The sequence below is a fragment of the Lupinus angustifolius genome, chromosome LG07 (genome assembly GCF_001865875.1).
Source record: "Lupinus angustifolius cultivar Tanjil chromosome LG07, LupAngTanjil_v1.0, whole genome shotgun sequence".
Taxonomy (NCBI): Eukaryota; Viridiplantae; Streptophyta; class Magnoliopsida; order Fabales; family Fabaceae; genus Lupinus; species Lupinus angustifolius.
Window position 1 is genome coordinate 6,343,736 of NC_032015.1, and position 19,200 is coordinate 6,362,935.

The window sequence follows — 19,200 nt, forward strand, 5'->3', positions numbered from 1 at the left end:
TATTAAATTTTAACACGACGATTTGTGTTCATTGCCTTCAAAAGTTGTTCTGATATGGTAAATATATACTAATGGTTGTTTTGGGTTTTGTTGTTGGGCTGTCTTCATCTTCTGTCCTATGGTATCCTATTTCCTAAGTAACTGACAGTGTTACAGTTGAGTTGAGGCATGTTTCCACTTACATATCCTTCAATAAAGCTTTTTGGAATAGATATTCATACTCATATTCCCATTAACCCAACCCTACAAGAGTCAACCCATCATTATCATCATGGTTATACCTTCCTAACTTTATCTATCATTTAATTTTCCTTCTCTTAATGCTTAGAACTGTTGATTTCAATATCTGCTGTTGAAAATTTCAGTTAACTGATCAGAGTTGCCATGTGCCAAAAGGGTCCTCACTCATGGTTGGATCAAAACCCAAAATGGACCTTAATATGTAAGTAATAAATTTGGCAAATGCAGAACAAAGTTTGAAATCCAAGGAAAATGTCTGATAAGAGAATTTAAAAATTGTTATGATCAAGCTCATGCAATCTTTATAAAATTAAAGTTTTGTACATAGAAGCATACACCCTCTTGTAGCATATGCCCTAAATATCCTGGGAGGGTGATGTAGGCGAGTCCTTGTTATCATTTGAGTCTCTTTTCCATGAATTCTGAACTTGTGCTGCAAACTGCAAATTCCATAGAACATCTTCCACAGAAGGCCTAACACTTGGTTCAGTAGAGAGACACCTTACACATATTTCCATCATTTTCATTAATGATTCATCTGAGCATTCCTTATGAATTGCTGGGTCAACAATACTCCTTCTAGCTATATCATCAGTTTTTATGCTTACCTGTAACTGCATAACACAAGCATATGGTTACAACTAGGTGCTACTTTAGTTACCAACTCTTATGCTCAGCACAACAAAGCTGAGTTCTATAACTTGGATCATATTCTAATAAATTGCACAAAGTTGCTTAATGTTAAATTGAGAAACTTATTCACAGCAAGTCCTTAATAAGGTTTGAATCCAAAACATGTGAAAGTAATACTAACAAGATCTTTTAGTGTTCCAACTTCATTGTGGAACATGATTGGTCGTCCTAGAATGATTTCTAGCAAGATTACACCAATGTCATAGACATCATTCTTGTCAGCATCCTTTATCCTGCAGAAAGAATTAACTTGATAATATAAACTAATGGCCAAGAAAAAACAACTAATTATTATAGGCAACCAGCAAGACATCCTTTGTACAAGATACTGGAGGAGATTCTCTAACTTTTAGGACATTTAAGGTAGTAGTTGGAGCCTTTTGTTTATTAATGCATTTGATATTAGAGATGCCAAAATTAGGGCTAGCATTGGAAGAGGCAGAGACATTTGGATCGGGATTAGCAACGTCTGGTACTATAATGTTTCAATAATGAAAGGCTTAAGGGTTGTACTCATGTTCATGTCATCACACACACACACAAACAAATAGGTGTGTGCATCAACTTGGTATGTAACAACAGAGTTGTTAAAGAACACTAAATAACTGAAGTTTGAAATACAAATTCAGGACTTTAAGACACAGCAAAGTTGTAAGTAAATAGTTACTGTTTTCACAAGACATTGTTAACATTATAATATATCAAAATAAGAGAGAGAATAACAAAGAGGTGGGAGTTTGAGCTAAAGGGGCAGGGTAGTTTTTATGCAATCAATGCAAGCTATAGTCTCAGCAAGGGATGCAAAACCTTGAGAGGATGTTTAATTCTAACTAACTTCTTGAAGCAGGCAGCAGATTTGAGCATAACTATTTTCGAAGGATAAATCTTTCTCATAGGATCATGATGGGTTACTAATTACTTTACACATTAAAGGGTAAACAGTGGTGCAAGGAATTAGTTGGATATTGCTGCCGAGTGTTTTCGAAGAACGGAACAGTGTTTGAAGATTTTATGACTAGATTCACCAATGGAGAAGTGTTTCTGAAGATTTTAGAAAACATCGGAAATCAAACTAAATTAATGAAATACTGTATAAAAAGTGTTGAGGCTATGCCCAGAAAGCAGCATAACTTAATAATGAATGCTATTTCTGCAACAATTTCTGGGTGTAATTTGTTTCAACAGAAAACATAAGCTATAATGAATACCACGAGGAACTGCAGACGGATAAGTAATGGTTTCAAGAAAGAAACAAAAGCATCCAAGGATATTGCATCCCTTTGTCTAAACATTAACTACTGTGTTGTGCTCAATTTGCTATGTAACCCAAAATAAGTTTCACCTTAGCGACACTTTGACAGTTTAGATATCAACTTGTACTCTTTTAGTAGCTAATATTATGTTCTATTACAATATTAAGAATTATGATTTTTTTCTTTTTACCTTGCTTGGACATTTCCTTTTAATCCAGGAGAAGTTCCATTGCTGGCCTGAAAGTGATGAAGCAAATATTATGCTGAGAAAATCAGAAAATAAAAATTACAGATACATCATTGTGGTGCCTGTCATATATCGGAATCATGTTGGATACTAACATTGCATGACACAAGTTAACATATGCCCAACACACATCTGATTTAAAAATAGTTCTTTTGGCGCAGCTACGATATTATGAATCTTTTTTATTCAATTTTCAATTATATATACATATATATGATGTGTCCATGCTCTTTAGAATTTATTCTGTCCATTGCAGGTCCTTGATCATGAGAAAGAAGTGAAGATACAATAGCTGAGAGAGGCAGTAAGGCATATGAACTGATTTTATCCACTTACCATTCTCTTAGTTTCAGCTGAGAGAGGCAGATTGTAACTGTTTATTTTAACATTAAGATTGTTATCCAAAAGAGTATCTGTTATCTTCAGATTATTTGAATATAGTCCAGGCACTATTCCTGTGTGCAAAAATTGAATCCCTTTCCCCACTCCAATTGCAGCTGCTATTCTCTGTGTCCAAGAAAGCTTTTCACCACAAGATCCTGTTTTAAACTAAATGTTAATGGACATATTCATTTCCTTATTGGTCAAAATAAGGAAGTTTAGCAAGTGCTTGAGTATAAATAAAAAATCTTTCAAATTATGGTACACATTAGAACATTACCAGAGACACAGCTTCTTAAAATTCTGTTTGGAACAAACTCAAATATGAGAAATATAGTGCTGACACTTGAATCATCCTGGCTGCACTCAAAAGAATGTCCAAGTGCACTAACCAAGTTTGAATGCCTAAGTTTTGAAATCAACTCAACATGGTGCATATAACTCTGAGGGCTATGTCTCTTTCTCATTTTCAAACCTCTAATAGCAATATGCATTCCATCAGAGAGCACCCCTTTATATATCTGGTATCATAGTTAAAATAATAGATAATACATTTAATCAGCAGGGCAAAATTTGGTACACAAATATGATTCTATCACCCTTAAAACATAATTTCATATGCATACCTGACCATATGGTCCTTCACTTATGAAACATGATGCATCAAAATTATTTGTAGCTTCCTTAAGTTCCTCAAAAGCAAAGGTTCTATAAGCAGGAAGGCTGGCTCCCATCTTCATTGTTTGCGATATATACCCTGATAACAAAGAACATAGTGTTACTAAATGTTATGTATAACATTTAATAGAAAGGAAGGGTTTTGAATGACATTTTCAATTTCCTGGTCTATTTGATATCTTCTGCACTTCACCACAATATGTCACTAATTTAACTTGATATACTCTATTGTCGTACCGACGAGTCCATATTTTTTCTCAACTCTAAATTTAAAATGTTCTGTATATATTGATATTTCTAAGGCCAGAAAAACCACTACCTGATACATTTTTCATGCTAATGAACCAAAAAAACTAAAAACGAGATAATCCGAATTTGCAGATAGTTAAACACTTAAACTTAGTGCAAAGGATTTGTATATTTACTTGCATCTGTGAGTAGTTTTGCTGTGTTTACAGATGATGAATGTTCTTTTATGAACCTTGTAGGTGTCCTCATAACATGATTGTTATGTGCCAGGCTCATGACATGCTCTTTAATGGATATTGTAAGTGTTTTCACTGCATCTTTGTCCGGAACTCTTTTCATAATATGCTCCATTATGGACCTTGTAGGTGTTGGTTTCACTTCATCACCATCATGTACCTGGCTGATGACAAGCTCCAATGTGGATCTTGTTGGTGTTTTCACTTCATCTTCATCATGTACCTGAACCTGGCTGATAACTTGCTCCAATGTAAACTTTGAAGGTGATTTTGGAACATGTTTTTTATGAAACCAGCTACTGACCAAGATAACAAGTCCAACGATCAGCGCGCTACCGACGACACCTCCCACACTTGATACAAGTACTGATTTACTCCTTGTTTCCTTATGCTTCTGTTGATGAGGTATTATTTTGACAGCCAGAGCCTCATTGTTGCAGAAATTGGAAGGGTGTTGATCTTGGTCCTCACTTGATAAACAGTTTCCAGCATACAAAACAACCTTGGTCTTCGGTTTCAAACATGTAGGAAGTTCCCCTTTCAAAAGATTTGAAGATAAGTTTACAAAATGCAGATCATCATTACATGACAAGTTATTGAAAAGCATCCCAGTAAGCTTATTTGAAGAAATATCAAGGTAATTGATTGAAGGAAGTGACAATAAAGATGGCAGAAAAGGCCCCACAAAACCATTCAATGAAAGGTCCAGCTTTTGAAGCTGATAGAAAGAGCTTAAATTGGAAGGGATACCAAGCCTAAAGCTATTATTTCTAAGCACAATGGAGACCAACTTGGTGGGTAGAGAAGGAAAATGAGGTCCAAATGTGTTGTTTGCCAATTGAAGAACTTGAAGGTTTGCCAAATTGTGAAGATTAGGTACCCCTAATAACTGATTACTTGATAGGTCTAATACTCTCAGAGTTTGCAAACCATTCACTGAAGTTGGAACATTTCCACTAAGGAAATTGTTCTTCATACTAAGCACAGCCAAACCTTGAAGTGAGCCTACCCATGATGGAATTTGACCATTGAAGTTGTTATCATCAAGTACCATTGACTGAAGGTTCCTCAAATATGAAAGTTGAGCTGGAATGATTCCACTGAAGTAATTTGAGCTAATGTTAAGTATTTCAAGTGAAGACAATTGAGCAATGCTTCCAGGTAGAGGCCCCCAGAGACCAAGAGAAACCAAAGAGAGGACTTTCAAGCTTGATAAACTTCCTAGTGTGTCAAAAAGTGTTTCTGAGTTGAAGTTTTGAGGCAATGGAGTAGTAAAATCATTGTTTCCAACAACATGCAACTGTGTCAAGTTATCCTCATAGCAGACTAGTGTAAAATATGTGGTAGGTTCAATGTTGCAGTAGTCTGTGTTGCTGTTTAAGCTTGATAGAACTGAAGGGTAACCAAGAAGGTTTTGGACTTTAACAAGTGTCTCAGACTGAGAAAATTCTAACTGTTCTGAAACATGAATGGCAAGAAACAAGATTAAAAGGAGAAGCTGTGAATGAAAAACTAGTTTGGCCATCTTCTCTTCCAATGGAATGAAAGATACTGATAAAATAAATCCACAACAAGCTTCAAACAAGGCTTCTAGGACCAAATTCAATAGAAATAAACTCTAGTTAGTTATGATTTTTTTCTTCATGTTATGCATACATCATGGAAATGTTCATTACAGGCACACAATGCACTTAAAAATTGAAAACATGTTACAGTGGACCATACTTGTGTTTCAGTAGTCATTTTTGTATTGTATTGCATTTATGCTTTTACTGTTGGTTTGTCAGTTCTTAATTTCTTGTATGTAACACCATGCTAGTACCTAATATTAAATGTATATTATATAAAAATGTACTTTTTCATTTGTGGTGTATCTCACTCAACTATTGGATGCTACTGTTTGCCATCCATTGCTCTCTTGCCTCCTCTAAATTAAACCACCTAGTATAATGGTCCCTCTTTGGGGTTAACTTTATTTTTATTAAATTTTTATTTGTTAACGGATTTAAAGATAATCATTTTTTACACCATCAAAAGGGAAAATGATTCTCTTCCGTACTAGACAAATTATTAATTTTAATTTTATATTTAATGATAAATATATTATTATAATAAGGTAAAAATATCACATCATACTATTTTTTTTTCCTTTTTGTTTTTTTAGGTCGGACAGGTAGTTATGAGAGTACATGAAAAGAAAGTGGTTAAGACAGTTAAATTTGGAAATGAACATCATTAGAAGTGTCCAACTTGAGAAAGTGATCAATAACTGTGTTGGATGAATTGGAGATCAACCTACCAAAAATACACTCATACAATGAATAAATTAGTTATCCATAAGGGTTACTACAAAAGTAGGGATTTAGCCATCCATTACTGTTTCAATATCAATAAATAAAAGAATAGTGATACAAGTATATAATTTTTATTTTAGGAAAAAGTAACAGAAAGAATAATTTATTAATAACATGATGGTGACATATTTGTCAGTTGCATAAAGTAGACCTGACAAATGAAAGGGACAAATGCCCGTGAGATCAAAGTTCACGGGTCTACTTTTCTTCACTTCTTCCATAAATCTTTCATAAAATAAACACACTATGCACAACTTCAATGATTAATTATTTTAAATACTTATTTGTAAGTTAATTTTTGGTCTAAAGGAAATGAAAATTTTGTGAACCCTCTATTCTTTCTTATCATATTCTTGTTTAATGTAGATAAAGATTATACTCACATTTGAAGTTAGATATAAATTCACATTGAGTACAAAATTGATTTTTATCAGTGACAAAATAGTTCCAGTGTCTAACACTGTGGATGAATAATAAATCAAAACCCAAAACTGGTCATAATATACTCAATAATTGAGGAACTTTTTGGCAGCAATCGGAACATGATATCGTTCACTGTTCCTTTTTATAGTTCGTTGTGGCGGAGAATTTCACCCGTGACTACTTTTTGGAGCTTTTCACTTCAACAAAAATACTCTGCTTTTCAGGAATGCCCGTGAAATAAAGTTACACCATAAATATTCAGGAAAACGTTGCTTTAAAAGTTGATTAACATATCTAGGAGCCACAATATCAATCTTTAAGCGTCGTTGTGGAAAATAAATTGAAACTGAAGTTGTCTTGGCAGTGGTCCCCAAGTATCATACTAGGTAATTAGGTAAAAGATTAAAAATTTGATTCCTGAAAGCAATTACATACTTCTGAAATGGATTAGTTGTTTACAAAAATATCATTAGTTATAATAAAAAGAAAAGCCCTATTCACTTTCTACTAGGGACATGGTAACAAAAAATTGATAGAAAACTGCTTAAACAAATTTACCCTCCATTAAATAATAGAAAGATTTTTGTAGTTTTGGGTCAGAAGGGTTGAGCCCATAACTATGCATAATTTAGTTGCATATTGGTTAACTAAATACAAAAGCTATTCTTGGCTAAAATGGAATCAAATTAAGAGAAGTTCCATTATCACCATTAAATTTAAGGGTTATAGTTAATCTTATGCCCTGTTATGTTTCATTATCCATTTTCTTTTGTCAGTGTTAACAATTACTGAAGATTTCTCTTTACTCTCACATTTGCTGATTTGTTAGTTAGTTCAGTTAAAAGCCCGTTTATTTTTATTAGTCTTTCACCCAAACGTGCAGATGTAGTTATCAATTGCACATTTCAGCTAAAGAACTTGCTTTATTATTACCCATGTATATCCTCAAACGTGCAGATTTCAGCTTCACTAAAGGGGAAAATATATTTATATGACCAAAATTTGCACATGCTGTTATGCTGTTCAATCTTCAAGTATGTGCCGGTTCCTTCTTGCCCCGAACGCAAATCTCTGTTAAGGTAATAAAAGAAGGCACTGTGTTATGGAAAGCAGAGCAAAGGTTCTAAAGAAATGAAGAAATGTTCATGAATGCAGTAATGATATAATGCATGAAATGCAAGTGTGTAATGCAGACTACATATTCTCAGATTAGGACTTTTCTTAACTGAAAATATTTGGGAATATGCTTTAAAACCAGTGAGGAAGCGAATGTAAGTTGGCTTCATTGATCCATTGGCAAGGATAGATCTAATGTTTGGAACTAGGTATTCAGCAACCTGCAAAACACCATAGCATATTATCATTGGATTAGAACAAAATAAAGAATACAAAACACAAGAAATACAGAGAATATAAGAAAGCAGATGATTTACTGAGTCACAAATGGCATGTAAATGCTCAAGTGATGGTCCCTAAGTAAGCTCATTTGGTAGAGCTGCGGGACATGATTTCCTCAAACCCCGGCAAGTGCGCTCTCTCCCCCCTCCCTTTAAAAAAAGAAGAAAAGAATTGTTTCCCTATCATAAAAAAAAGGCTACAGTCATGAATGTAACCAAGAAGGATTTTACTTGGAAGTTGGAATGTGTAATAACTCCATGTCAGTATTTTTCTTCAGTTTATATGCATGAAGTTATTCACAAAAGCTAAAAATTTGAGATATGTTCTGATGATCATTTGGTGATCATAATGGTTTGATGGAACACAAAATTGCATAGGACTAGCTTATCTATCACCAACCCCTACTATGAAAATCTTACCACTTCGGGTGGTTCAGCCAAGACATTGATGAAAAACTTTGCCTGCAGATAACAAAGAAGTCAGTCCAAATCACTAAGAGAAAGCTATAACATAACAGTTTCATATCTACCTGCTTTGTATTAGCACCAGACATGAGAAGATCTGTTGTTACCATTCCTGGCTGCATCACCAAAAAGGGGGAAATGTGAATATTCATTATATAGTGAGCATATCCAAGTTCACAGCTCTGTAGATGAGGCTGGAAATGTGAAGGGTTCATTCAGTTGCAGTAGTGCAACAATGGGGATTACAATGACTCCGCACATGACAAAGGAAGTCGAGTTATTAATTCTTTTGGCAGAGAATTACTAGATTTAATATATCAATGAATTACTAGATTTAACATAAGTTCTCATAGTAATGTGTCATTTATCAAAGGATACATAAAAGCAAAACATACCGAAAGATTATGCACCATGACATTTTTAACGTCTTGCATCTGCAATTCTGCCTGTGAAACATCAAGACTGCTTTATGTTTGTACATGTTAATGCCCATAGCCATAGTTATAACTAAAATGTAAACAACTATATTGGAAAAAGGATGAGGAAGACAAAGGAAGAAACTTTATCTAATGTGGAATCCTAACTTTCCATGATTCTTCTACCTAAAGAGATACATAAAATGTGGCATTTCCTGCATACCAAACGTCTTCTATATGAACACACAAATGAATGTTCTTATTAACATAAAACGCCAATGAATGGCTAGAAATGATGATCCACAATGCAGTACGGAGATAAAGAATTTTTGTAGAAGGATGTAACTTACAATTCTATTTTAGAAAGATTTAGCATTGTAAGTCAACTAAAGAGGCCAACCATATAATTCAATCCCAGATATTGCCTACCTTACTGATTATTCAGCCATACTATCTTATGCTCATTTCATTTGAAAACCAAGTATTTACATTTAGAGAAAGATAGAACTATTGCCAATATCACATGACAAAAAAGTCATACAGGAAATTTTGTTACCTATTAGGAGATAATTTTCAAAGGAATTTTTTCTGGGATTGATTTTGTTTCCCTTGCAATATGCTAGTTCAAAGATTAGCATTCTTTTAAGATGATCAAGCTGATAATTGTAATAAAGATATCTCATATTTAATAGAAATTGTAGCCCGCAAAGCAAGAATTGATAAGAATCATCACAAACTTAACAACCTGACTTGATTACCAATAAAAAACATATATGCTAAGAACTCTTAAGCAACACATACACTGCACTAGTAAATTAGCATCAGAACATTTATGGCCAAGTGACTACAATCGTAGAGAGTCAAAATGCATGAATAGAGAAAACACTTTTTATATATGAAACATCAACCTGTAATGATTTTGTTAAATGCACCACACTTCTCTTTGTTGCTCCATATGCAGCAAACCTAGGAAAAGGGGGGGAGAAATCAAGAGTTTTCAGCATGGCATGCATAAGACTATTTGTAATTTTATAAGATGGCAGATCATGATACATAGTATGATAGTACGAATAAAGCTCCTTAAATTATTAGATTTCATCAAGAACTACCTTTCAATTGGCACTACCAATAATATGCTACTTCCTAGGCTTTGTGAACAAGTACCTGGGAGTTGGTCTTCCATCTGAACCTGCTCCATCAATATTGAAAATATGACCTCCACGAGGCTGACTCGCCATCATCTTCATTGCCTAAATTGGAACTAAATATCAATGCATAATAGTGCACATACTTTTTCATAGTGCCTCTAATATTAGAATATATTTTACCTCACGACAACATATCATCAAACCAAGTGTATTTGTTGTAACAACTTCACTGCATGCACAGAAAGAAATTCAAAGAATGAAAAAATTGGCACATACCAATAATATGCTACTTCCTAGGGCAAAAGGCATAATATAGCTTACATAAGATCTTCATCTGAAGCCTCAGCAAGTGGCTTATAGCTATATGCATTTGACCCAGCATTATTAATCTACGCCATTCTCAACATACAGTGAGAAATTAAAAAATTAGAAGACTTCAACAATCACATTAAATGAAATACTTGAGTTTAAACTGTAAAAAAATCAGTGAAGTTAACTAAAAGACAATGACAAATGATAAACAGTGGAAGAATGGGGGTGGAAGGGGAAGGGGAAGCAGGAAGGAAAATGCCTCTTGGCAGGTCTGTATGACAGCTGACTGTATATCTAATTTATGAAACAACATGACCAGATAATTCGATATAGTCAATTTGTCCCATGTTGTCTAAAGTATTGGTGCCAAAGGGATTTACACGAGCAGACTAAGATAAATAAAAAACAAAAGATATTAATAAAACAATATGTTTCCAGGTAGCTGCCAGTAAACGTTTACTCCACATACCAGGTTCAAGCTCCTCTAAATGGAAGTGATTTTTTAATAATCATAAACTTCCCAGGTTCGAAAAAGGATGTGATTAGCAAATAATGATAAGGGTACCAGTATAAAGTGTCTATTAAATTTCCAAATAGGCTAAGTTCAGCTAAAAGACTGCCATTCGCATTTCCTAATCCAACTTTTCCAGAGAAGGCATTATTAGCATAACAGTGGAGTATAACTTAACTCAAAACTGCTCATTTGAAGAAAATAAAACACATGCTACGTGACAGTAAAGATGACCAAGTAGAACATGTCATAATAATGTTATTGCATTAACTCTAATAAAATACATGACACAACAAAAATAATTGTTTAAAAAAATATATTCTAAAAAATAATGATTGTGATGAGAACCACAACTTACATAGTTTCACATACCATGACTTTAACAATGAGAACTATTTAAAATTAACTACAAACAAAAATTGTTTCACACATATATGCTAAGAGACAATCACAAAGGGAAAAAGAAATCAGCTATTAATACCCATATATCAATGTATTTCAGTTTTTCTTGAGCAAATGAAACTAAATTCTTCACATCCTCTCCATTCTTCACGTCACATTTAGTGCCCTGCAGGAAATAAAACATGAACATGCCAGCTGTGGACTTACCATAAATGGATTACTACTAACGAATAAGTTCAAGAGGAGGTACCCACACATGATGCTCCCCAAATTCTTCTCTCAGGTTCTGGACAGAAGTCTCTACCCTTTCATCTATTAAATGAAAACCGATATAGACAGAAAATCAAAGAAACTTGATAAGTAAAATTGTAGAATTCCATCCATTCAATAATCGTTATAAACTAAATTAAAATTTCAAGTGAAAGAACAAATACAAGAGACATGGACTGAGAATAAAAGAAAGGAAACAATGTCCACATATGATTATATGACAACAAATAAATATTAAAAATGAGTCCAATAGAATAACTATTTGCATTCCTGTTCTAATGCCAATATCTAAAATTAAAAATTAAAAGTTAAAACAAGTCTGGAAGAAAATTTTCAACATCAAAATCACATCAAGTCCTAAGGAAAATAATAAATGTCATATGGTTAAGTTTCTGGAGACAATTCTCAAGAACTTCAGCAGGGAAAGCTATGATTTCCAAAAAAATGACCATTTCAAAAAGTCGTTTACATTTTTTAACAGCATCAACAAACCATCGGTAAGGTTGTTGCTTTGTAACGTGACCTCAAGTTCAAATATTGGAAAAAGCCTCTCCTTTTGCGCGGGGTAAGGCTGCATACAATTACATCTCCATACCTAACGTCCTCACCAGATAGGAGCCTCGTGCATTGGGCTGCTTTTTTTTTATCAGCAAGCCAATGCTAAGAAGGATGCTAACAAAGTAAAAGGGTTTTTTCAACTTTTACAAACGGAATTGAAAGATAAGGGAAAATTAAGCAGAAAAGGTGCTCATTGAATGATATTGAGCATTTGTAAATCATGAAATAAGCAAAGCTGATAGTTGAAACATCAAGAGTTGCTCCTACGTGATCTTGAGCAAATTAGGACATTGTCACCAGCTTTTAGAAACTCTCTTGCCAACGCATACCCTATTCCTGAATCATACAGAAAACATAACATGCCAACGAGGAATAAGTTAGTACAAATTGGAGTTCTTTTTTTAAATTATATATATATAAATATAGTGTGTGTGTGTGTGTGTGAGCGCATATGCGTGGGTGGCAATCACAGACTACTTAAGCAAAGCTGTTATTCATTTCAACATCATTAGTTAAAGTGCTGGACTCCATCTCCTGAGAGGCGCTGGAGCTTAACTTGAAACTCAAAATGTAAGTTCAAATCTCAGGTTGAATAGAAATTGCTTCAATTGAGAAAGAGAGAAGCCTCCCATGCTATTCAAGCCAAAACCAAGATTTGATGCAAGGACCTTTTTTGATATAGTCAAATTCTCAAATGCTCCCTCTCCCTTTAGCATACCATTTTATCCAGATGACAATAATAACAATAAATAGGAAACCATAAACTTTTTCCCATGAATGTCAAGGCCATGTATTTTTAAAATATATTTATATACCATAAGTCCCTTCACCTTTATAAAGTTTTGTCCTTTTTTGGTTAGTAAAATGGTAGAGATGATAAGTTAGTCTAGTACTACTGATTAGGGCACCAATGACAAGCTTAGGATCACAAACACAAAGAGTCAGGTACCTTCAAAGATGTTAGTCCTCAATTAAAACTATATAACAAATTGGTTCTTTGATTATTCAATTTCAATTTTTTTGTTTAACCAATGGAATCTCCGCATCCTATGGCTAAGGGTAACTAATCCATTTCGGGTGCATGACTGCCCCTCCCAGCAACCGTATCTTCATTTAACACTACTTAGACTAAAATACAACAAACAGAATTGAACCACTGAGTCATACACATAAACTAAAAAGTATGGAATAAATTGCGACTGAGCTACATTTTGGAATAACAATATACCTTTAAACTCAAAACTAGAAAAAAAAAAGTTACCTTTGGTAGAGCCAGTAATTAAAACGTTGTAAGGAGTAACCATTGGTTCTCTATTGAGAGAAACAACTGGGTTTGTGAAAGAAGCAGAGAGGGTTTTGGGCATGCAGATATTTTGGCGTGAAGCAAGGTTTGAGAAAGTGTAAGTGTTGAATTTGGGTAGTGAGAATGGAGAGGGGGAAAGTTGAGAGTAGTTATTGGTAAGGAAGTGAGAATGAGAAGAAAGCGTTGGAGATGGAAAATGAAAGGAGCAAGTTGCAGTGGTTGTGGCAGCCATTGATGGATGGTGGAAAATGGAAGCTGAACACTGATGAGATGAAACAAGCAAGAACGGATTGATAAATCCACGCGCTCTGCTTCTCTGTACCACTACACGCGTTTAAATGAGTTGCTTTACTATGTTTATAAGTAAATAAAAAACATAATGATTTAGTGGTGTAAAATTAGTTTCTTATCCAAAAAGTAAAGGTGGTATTACAAAAAAATGTTGTTTTATTATGTTGGACAAAAAATGGATGAATTTTACTTGTGAATACCTTTTGGTCTCAGTTTCACCATTTGGCAATTGTAATCACTTTTCTTATAATTTTATAATGTTGAATAAGTTAGGTCTCAATTTTCTATTATTTAGTACTTTCTTTCATTCATAGCCTAATGGTGCAGCAAGTATCATGTGTACAATAGCCTTGTTGGAATTTAAAAAAATAAAAATGATTTATAACATTGAATAATATTAAAAGATTAAGAAATTAAGAAAAAAATTAGATAATTATAATAGCATACCACTTAAAGACCATAAGTTACTACATTATCCATAATTCATTTTAATTGTTTTTTTTCAATAGTCAATAATGATTAGATATGAATGTGAATAATATACTAATAATGCATAAAACTCATACACGGTTACTCTAATACTTTTTTAGTATAAAATTTATGCACTATCGGTGTAAATATTTATACACATGTACTCCATCATCCATCATTAATTTAGATTACTTTTTTTGAAAAGTCAATAACAATTAAATATCAATGGTGAATGATACAGTGACAGTATATAAAACTCATACTGTGTATGTCCATACATCTTTTTCTCATACTTTTTTGTTAACCATATGCAACTAGACCAGGGATGACCACAAAACAAGAAATTTGATCAGTTAGCTATCATATACAGGAAATGTGATGGATGGGGATCACCTGTGTCCCCATCCAATCAAAAAATCTTATGCAATGGGCCAATATTTGGGATAACAAAGACTTAGCTAAGTTTTGATAGTAATACTCCAGAGTAATTCCATAGAAAGTAATGGTAGGAATTATTGTAGCTATCTAAATAGCATTTGAAACTACTCATATCAGTCTTGGCATTTGAAAACTTAGGAAAACTATAACCAATTGATATCATGCTTTATCAAGTAAAAACAAGCTCCCAGGGGTGTACTCACAAACAGAACTCACTTCACCTTCAACATCAAAAAATTCGACCAATTCGCTCTGGTAGGTAAAGGAATGCATGGAAAAATATGTTCTTTCACTTTCTTCTTCCTCTGGGTCTTGTCTTAGCACTATAACCGTTTCTTTTGAACTCAATCCGAAGACATTTGATATTCCTCTTCCTCCAACTATATTGAAACTATACATTTTATTCCACACACCATGATATCCCACCATCCATATGTCACACCAATCACGACGACTCTTACAGTTCAGCACAGAGAGATTGTCTCCGATCACAGTCACTTTCAAATTCATAAACAACGCTTTAACCAACTTCGCTGGAAACTCGAGCTTCCCAAACTTCTCTTCCTCCACATCAAACATCAATATGTGTTTTTCATCACCGTATATATCATCATGGTACACCAACCAATGCACATTCCCATTTAGAAAACACGGCGTATCCGAAAACTTCAAAGATAAATCCACTTCCAACGGAACATCAATATCCTTCCAACAACCCTGATTGAGAGAATACAACTCAACTCTACAGCTATGAACAATTCTGATAACTTTGAAATCATGGTTCTTGGAATCAAACCCAAACCCAATACCCGCAGCGGGACCAAGAGTGGGAGCTGGAATTCTGAAATGCTTGTTAATGGAAGGGTTCCATAGTATGACATTGTGGGCATGGTGGAGACAAACAAGGCCATGAACGGATTGAAGAAAACGGAGTGAAAAGGGGTAAGAGGGTGAGTCAATAGGTGTGAAAGTAAGAGAGGGATCGATGCAGAAGGTGGAAAGGAAAGAGCGTGTGGAATGGAAGGTGAGAATAAGAGGATCAATGGGGTTGGAAAGAGAGTGTTGAACAATGAAGTTATGGCTGGAAATGAGTGAATTCCATGGTTTTGAAACAGAAGTGAAACGAACAAGTGCAGTGTGTGGAAGCTTCAGAAGGATTCGCTCAACAACTGAATCAGGAAGAAAATCAGACATTGTGAAAGCTGGATGAGGATCAACTCAGGGAAGGTTTGGGTTTTCTGTTATGTAAGAAGAATGAGTGATGGGGCCTTATTTATACTTATTTTTTTTCTTCAACAAAATTCTAACAAAAAGTTGATGGTATAATGATATAAGGTTTTGCTAGATTCTTAAGATTACCAAAAGGCCAATGATTCATTCAAAATGACACTTGTTGAGAGAGATTGTCATAACCCCGTAAGAGATTAATTTCTTACGAAAAATGATAATTTTGATAGTACAAAAAATATCATTCATCATTTGTTTTGTATTATTTATATTTAAGTGTGAATAAAATATTAATGGGACAATAGCAATAGAAGGAACTCTTATACAATGTATTCATCGAGATCGGCTCAAATACTTGAGAATCCGGTAGTTGACCCAAATTGTGACACATCAACAAAAATTTAAGGGTTCACATTTTATATTTTCTAAACTAAATGAATTAAAGACATATACTTTTATACTTTCCTCATATTCCAATTCTTATCTCACATCTTTTATCTTTTTCTCAAATTTTAATAGCTCTTTTTAAAATTTCTCCATACAATTTCTTTTTTGTTTACTTTTTTTAACTTTCTTCCATTTTATGATTGGTCATATATGTTAAGTTTAGATGGAAAATATTCCACCAACCCAAGACCATCTTAATGATAAATGTTTTTCCATCATTTTTTTTATTTCAACCACTATTGAGATTCATAACTAATTAACTATAACCTATTATAAAGGACTTCATATTAGAAAGGGAGATGAAAGAAGTGTGGAAGAATAAATTGATTTTTTACTTTGTTAAAAAGATGGCTTCGGTTTTAAAGTATGGCTTCTATTAGGTTATGTTAACATTTTTTCATCTAAACTTGATGTTGGAGATTAAGACTAAAACAAAAAGGTAAGTTAAGGACCAAAATAAAACACATGGACAATTTTCAAAATGATAAATACCAGAAGATCCAATAAAACATGTTTAAGCTTCTTTTTTACACAGAAAGTTGGTCAAAAATTATAGAAGTTAGGTAATAAAATAAGCTTCTTTTTAACATTGAAAGTTCTTGAAAAGTTATAGAAGTTAGGTGATAAAATAATATCATTCATATTAGTATTCATTTACGAATTTTATGTAACGTGTATGCAACTAGACATTTTAGCTCAGCAAAAAATGGTAATTTATATTGAAAATTAAGGTATTTATGAAAATCATGAATATCAATAGGTACATTCTCAATAATTTAGAGTACAAAGTTATCACTTTAGACATGGATATTAATAATGTACTAGTTAGCATGTGTGTCATAATATGGTACAATAATTTCAATCATCACTAATTAAGTTACATAACAATTAAAGCATATGTTCAACTACAAATTACAATATATAACACAAGTACACAACTTACTATATTTAACATTTATAGTATATAGACTATAATTATAAATAATATGAAAGTGGGTTGATACGAGAATGATTGTTAACATGTTAGTTTTATAATAAACATGATACATATATAAATGTAAATATTATTATTTACAACATATAACTCAATTTAAGATGGTTTAAGCAATGTTGTAAAAACCGATTTGTGCTGACCGGTGAACTGATCTCAATACCGGCATGGTACAATAATTATACCAATCATGCAATCATACTGGCCAAAACTGGTCATATTGACTGGTTTTCAATTGAACTGTACTGGTCATACCGACCGATTTTTATTTAAAATTATTTTTTAATAGAAATAAAAAAATTATTTATTTTTTATGGATTTTTCAACATTAATATTAATATATTATATATGTATATCTAATTTCGCCGGTATGCGATTTAATTAGTGAATCATCGGTTGAACCGCTATACCACTATACAGGTACCCTAACCATATTAATAACTATTAATTTAACGACTAACCAAGTTGCAAATAACCATTACGTTCAAGGTTAATATTCTTATTGTGTTGTTTTGAAAAATGGAATTTGTTCATGCAGACAACAGTTTTGAATGATTTAATGCAGTTTGATCAATTTTACTAATATTTTTCATTATTTACAAGTCCAGAAAACATATTTAAGCTTATTTTTATATAGAAAGTTGTAAATTATTGAATATACACTTACCATTCATATCAATATCATTCACATTAATATTCATTTATGAGTTTATGTAATGTGTCTCCAATTATACATGATAAATCACCCATTATGGAAAGTTAATGTATTTATCAAATTCATGTATATCACTTCAATAATTTAGAATGCAAAATTATCACATTTTGACATTGTTATTAATAATGTATTGGTATCATATTGTGAGAATACTAATATACTGGTCCAACCAATACTTTACTAATTAGATCATATTTCGGATAAGTTTTTTATATATATATATATATATATTATAATATGTTTACGAATGTAACTTTTATTATTTACAACATACAATTCCATTTGAAATGGTTTAATGACTCGTTATATTATAAACACATATTGAATTTAAGGTTTGCATATCAAATTGTGTCATTTTAAAAAATATGGAATATTTATTCATGCAAGATGAACCAGTTTTGACTAATGTGATACCACAGGATTTTATCAAATTTAAGCGGTATTTTTCCTTATTTACAAGGATAAAAAAACATACATAAGCTTATTTTTTTACGTAGTAAGTTATTGAAAAGTTGTAGAAGTTAGGTGATGAAGTAAAATATCTTTCATACTAATATTCAGTTATCAGTCTTTTTTGTAACATGTATCTAACTATACATTTTAACTCACCCAAAAATGGTAAGTTTATATAGAAAATCAGTGTATTTATGAAATTCATGTATATTAATAAGTACATATTCAATAAATTACAATGTAAAGTTATCGCTTTTAGACATTGCTATTAACAATGTATTGGTTATCATATTGCCTATTATAGGCATACAGTAGTATAATGTTTAACCAATATTTTATTAATTAAATCACATATTAATTAAGTTATATATTATAACATATTTATGAATGTAAATATTATTATTTGCAACTTATAACTCAATTTGAAATGGTCAATGACAGCAGATTACAAATAATCATTTGGTTTAATGTTTGAATTTTTATACAATCTAAAATGTTAAGTTTTTTATACAAAATTTTGTTATTTTAATTTTAGAATATTTTTTAAAGTTAAGTTTAAAGTCTATACATCATGAATGTAAAGTTTATTTATACTGTTAGTACATTGTTATATTTGTTTGTTTAAGAGTGA

At 32.5% G+C, this 19,200-nt stretch overlaps 3 protein-coding genes across 4 annotated transcripts; all 3 read right to left on the reverse strand.

Moving 5' to 3' along the window:
* Positions 489 to 5,711, reverse strand: LOC109352038 (probable inactive leucine-rich repeat receptor-like protein kinase At3g03770). 2 transcript variants are annotated; one of them, XM_019593815.1, is made up of 8 exons: positions 5,553 to 5,708; positions 3,918 to 5,508; positions 3,441 to 3,571; positions 3,095 to 3,335; positions 2,770 to 2,972; positions 2,377 to 2,423; positions 1,055 to 1,166; positions 489 to 854 (listed from the first exon to the last, which is right to left on the reverse strand). In XM_019593815.1, exons 2-8 carry the CDS (start codon positions 5,500 to 5,502, stop codon positions 597 to 599), a joined length of 2,577 nt encoding a protein of 858 aa, XP_019449360.1. In that variant the 5' UTR covers positions 5,503 to 5,508; positions 5,553 to 5,708; the 3' UTR covers positions 489 to 596. The 2 variants fall into 2 exon arrangements, with proteins under 2 accessions (XP_019449360.1, XP_019449361.1); XM_019593816.1 differs by lacking the exons at positions 489 to 854; positions 1,055 to 1,166; positions 2,377 to 2,423 and adding an exon at positions 2,524 to 2,615 and having other exon boundaries at positions 2,734 to 2,972; positions 3,918 to 5,711.
* On the reverse strand, positions 7,665 to 13,843 carry LOC109352039 (chlorophyll(ide) b reductase NOL, chloroplastic). The gene is made up of 13 exons (XM_019593817.1): positions 13,495 to 13,843; positions 12,501 to 12,569; positions 11,656 to 11,717; positions 11,485 to 11,571; positions 10,502 to 10,569; positions 10,361 to 10,409; positions 10,197 to 10,282; positions 9,941 to 9,998; positions 9,012 to 9,062; positions 8,682 to 8,732; positions 8,572 to 8,613; positions 7,981 to 8,091; positions 7,665 to 7,825 (listed from the first exon to the last, which is right to left on the reverse strand). The coding sequence occupies exons 1-13, from the start codon at positions 13,766 to 13,768 to the stop codon at positions 7,778 to 7,780; spliced, it is 1,056 nt and encodes a 351-aa protein (XP_019449362.1). The 5' UTR covers positions 13,769 to 13,843; the 3' UTR covers positions 7,665 to 7,777.
* LOC109352872 (F-box/kelch-repeat protein At3g23880-like) lies at positions 14,896 to 15,931 on the reverse strand. Its single transcript, XM_019595053.1, has one exon. The coding sequence runs from the start codon at positions 15,928 to 15,930 to the stop codon at positions 14,896 to 14,898; it is 1,035 nt and encodes a 344-aa protein (XP_019450598.1). The 5' UTR covers position 15,931.

Bases quoted from the DNA above. Each gene is read 5' to 3' on its own strand.
- LOC109352038 (XM_019593815.1), bottom strand. From the start codon at position 5,502: ATGGCCAAACTAGTTTTTCATTCACAGCTTCTCCTTTTAATCTTGTTT. The intron at 3,336-3,440 runs GTATGCATATGA...CTATGATACCAG, and splicing joins GTGAAGGACCATATGGTCAG to ATATATAAAGGGGTGCTCTC. The intron at 2,424-2,769 runs GTAAGTGGATAA...CATCACTTTCAG, and splicing joins CAGCTGAAACTAAGAGAATG to GCCAGCAATGGAACTTCTCC.
- LOC109352872 (XM_019595053.1), bottom strand. From the start codon at position 15,930: ATGTCTGATTTTCTTCCTGATTCAGTTGTTGAGCGAATCCTTCTGAAG.
- LOC109352039 (XM_019593817.1), bottom strand. From the start codon at position 13,768: ATGGCTGCCACAACCACTGCAACTTGCTCCTTTCATTTTCCATCTCCA. The intron at 12,570-13,494 runs GTAACTTTTTTT...TGTATGATTCAG, and splicing joins AATTACTGGCTCTACCAAAG to GAATAGGGTATGCGTTGGCA. The intron at 11,572-11,655 runs GTACCTCCTCTT...TATTTCCTGCAG, and splicing joins TTGGGGAGCATCATGTGTGG to GGCACTAAATGTGACGTGAA.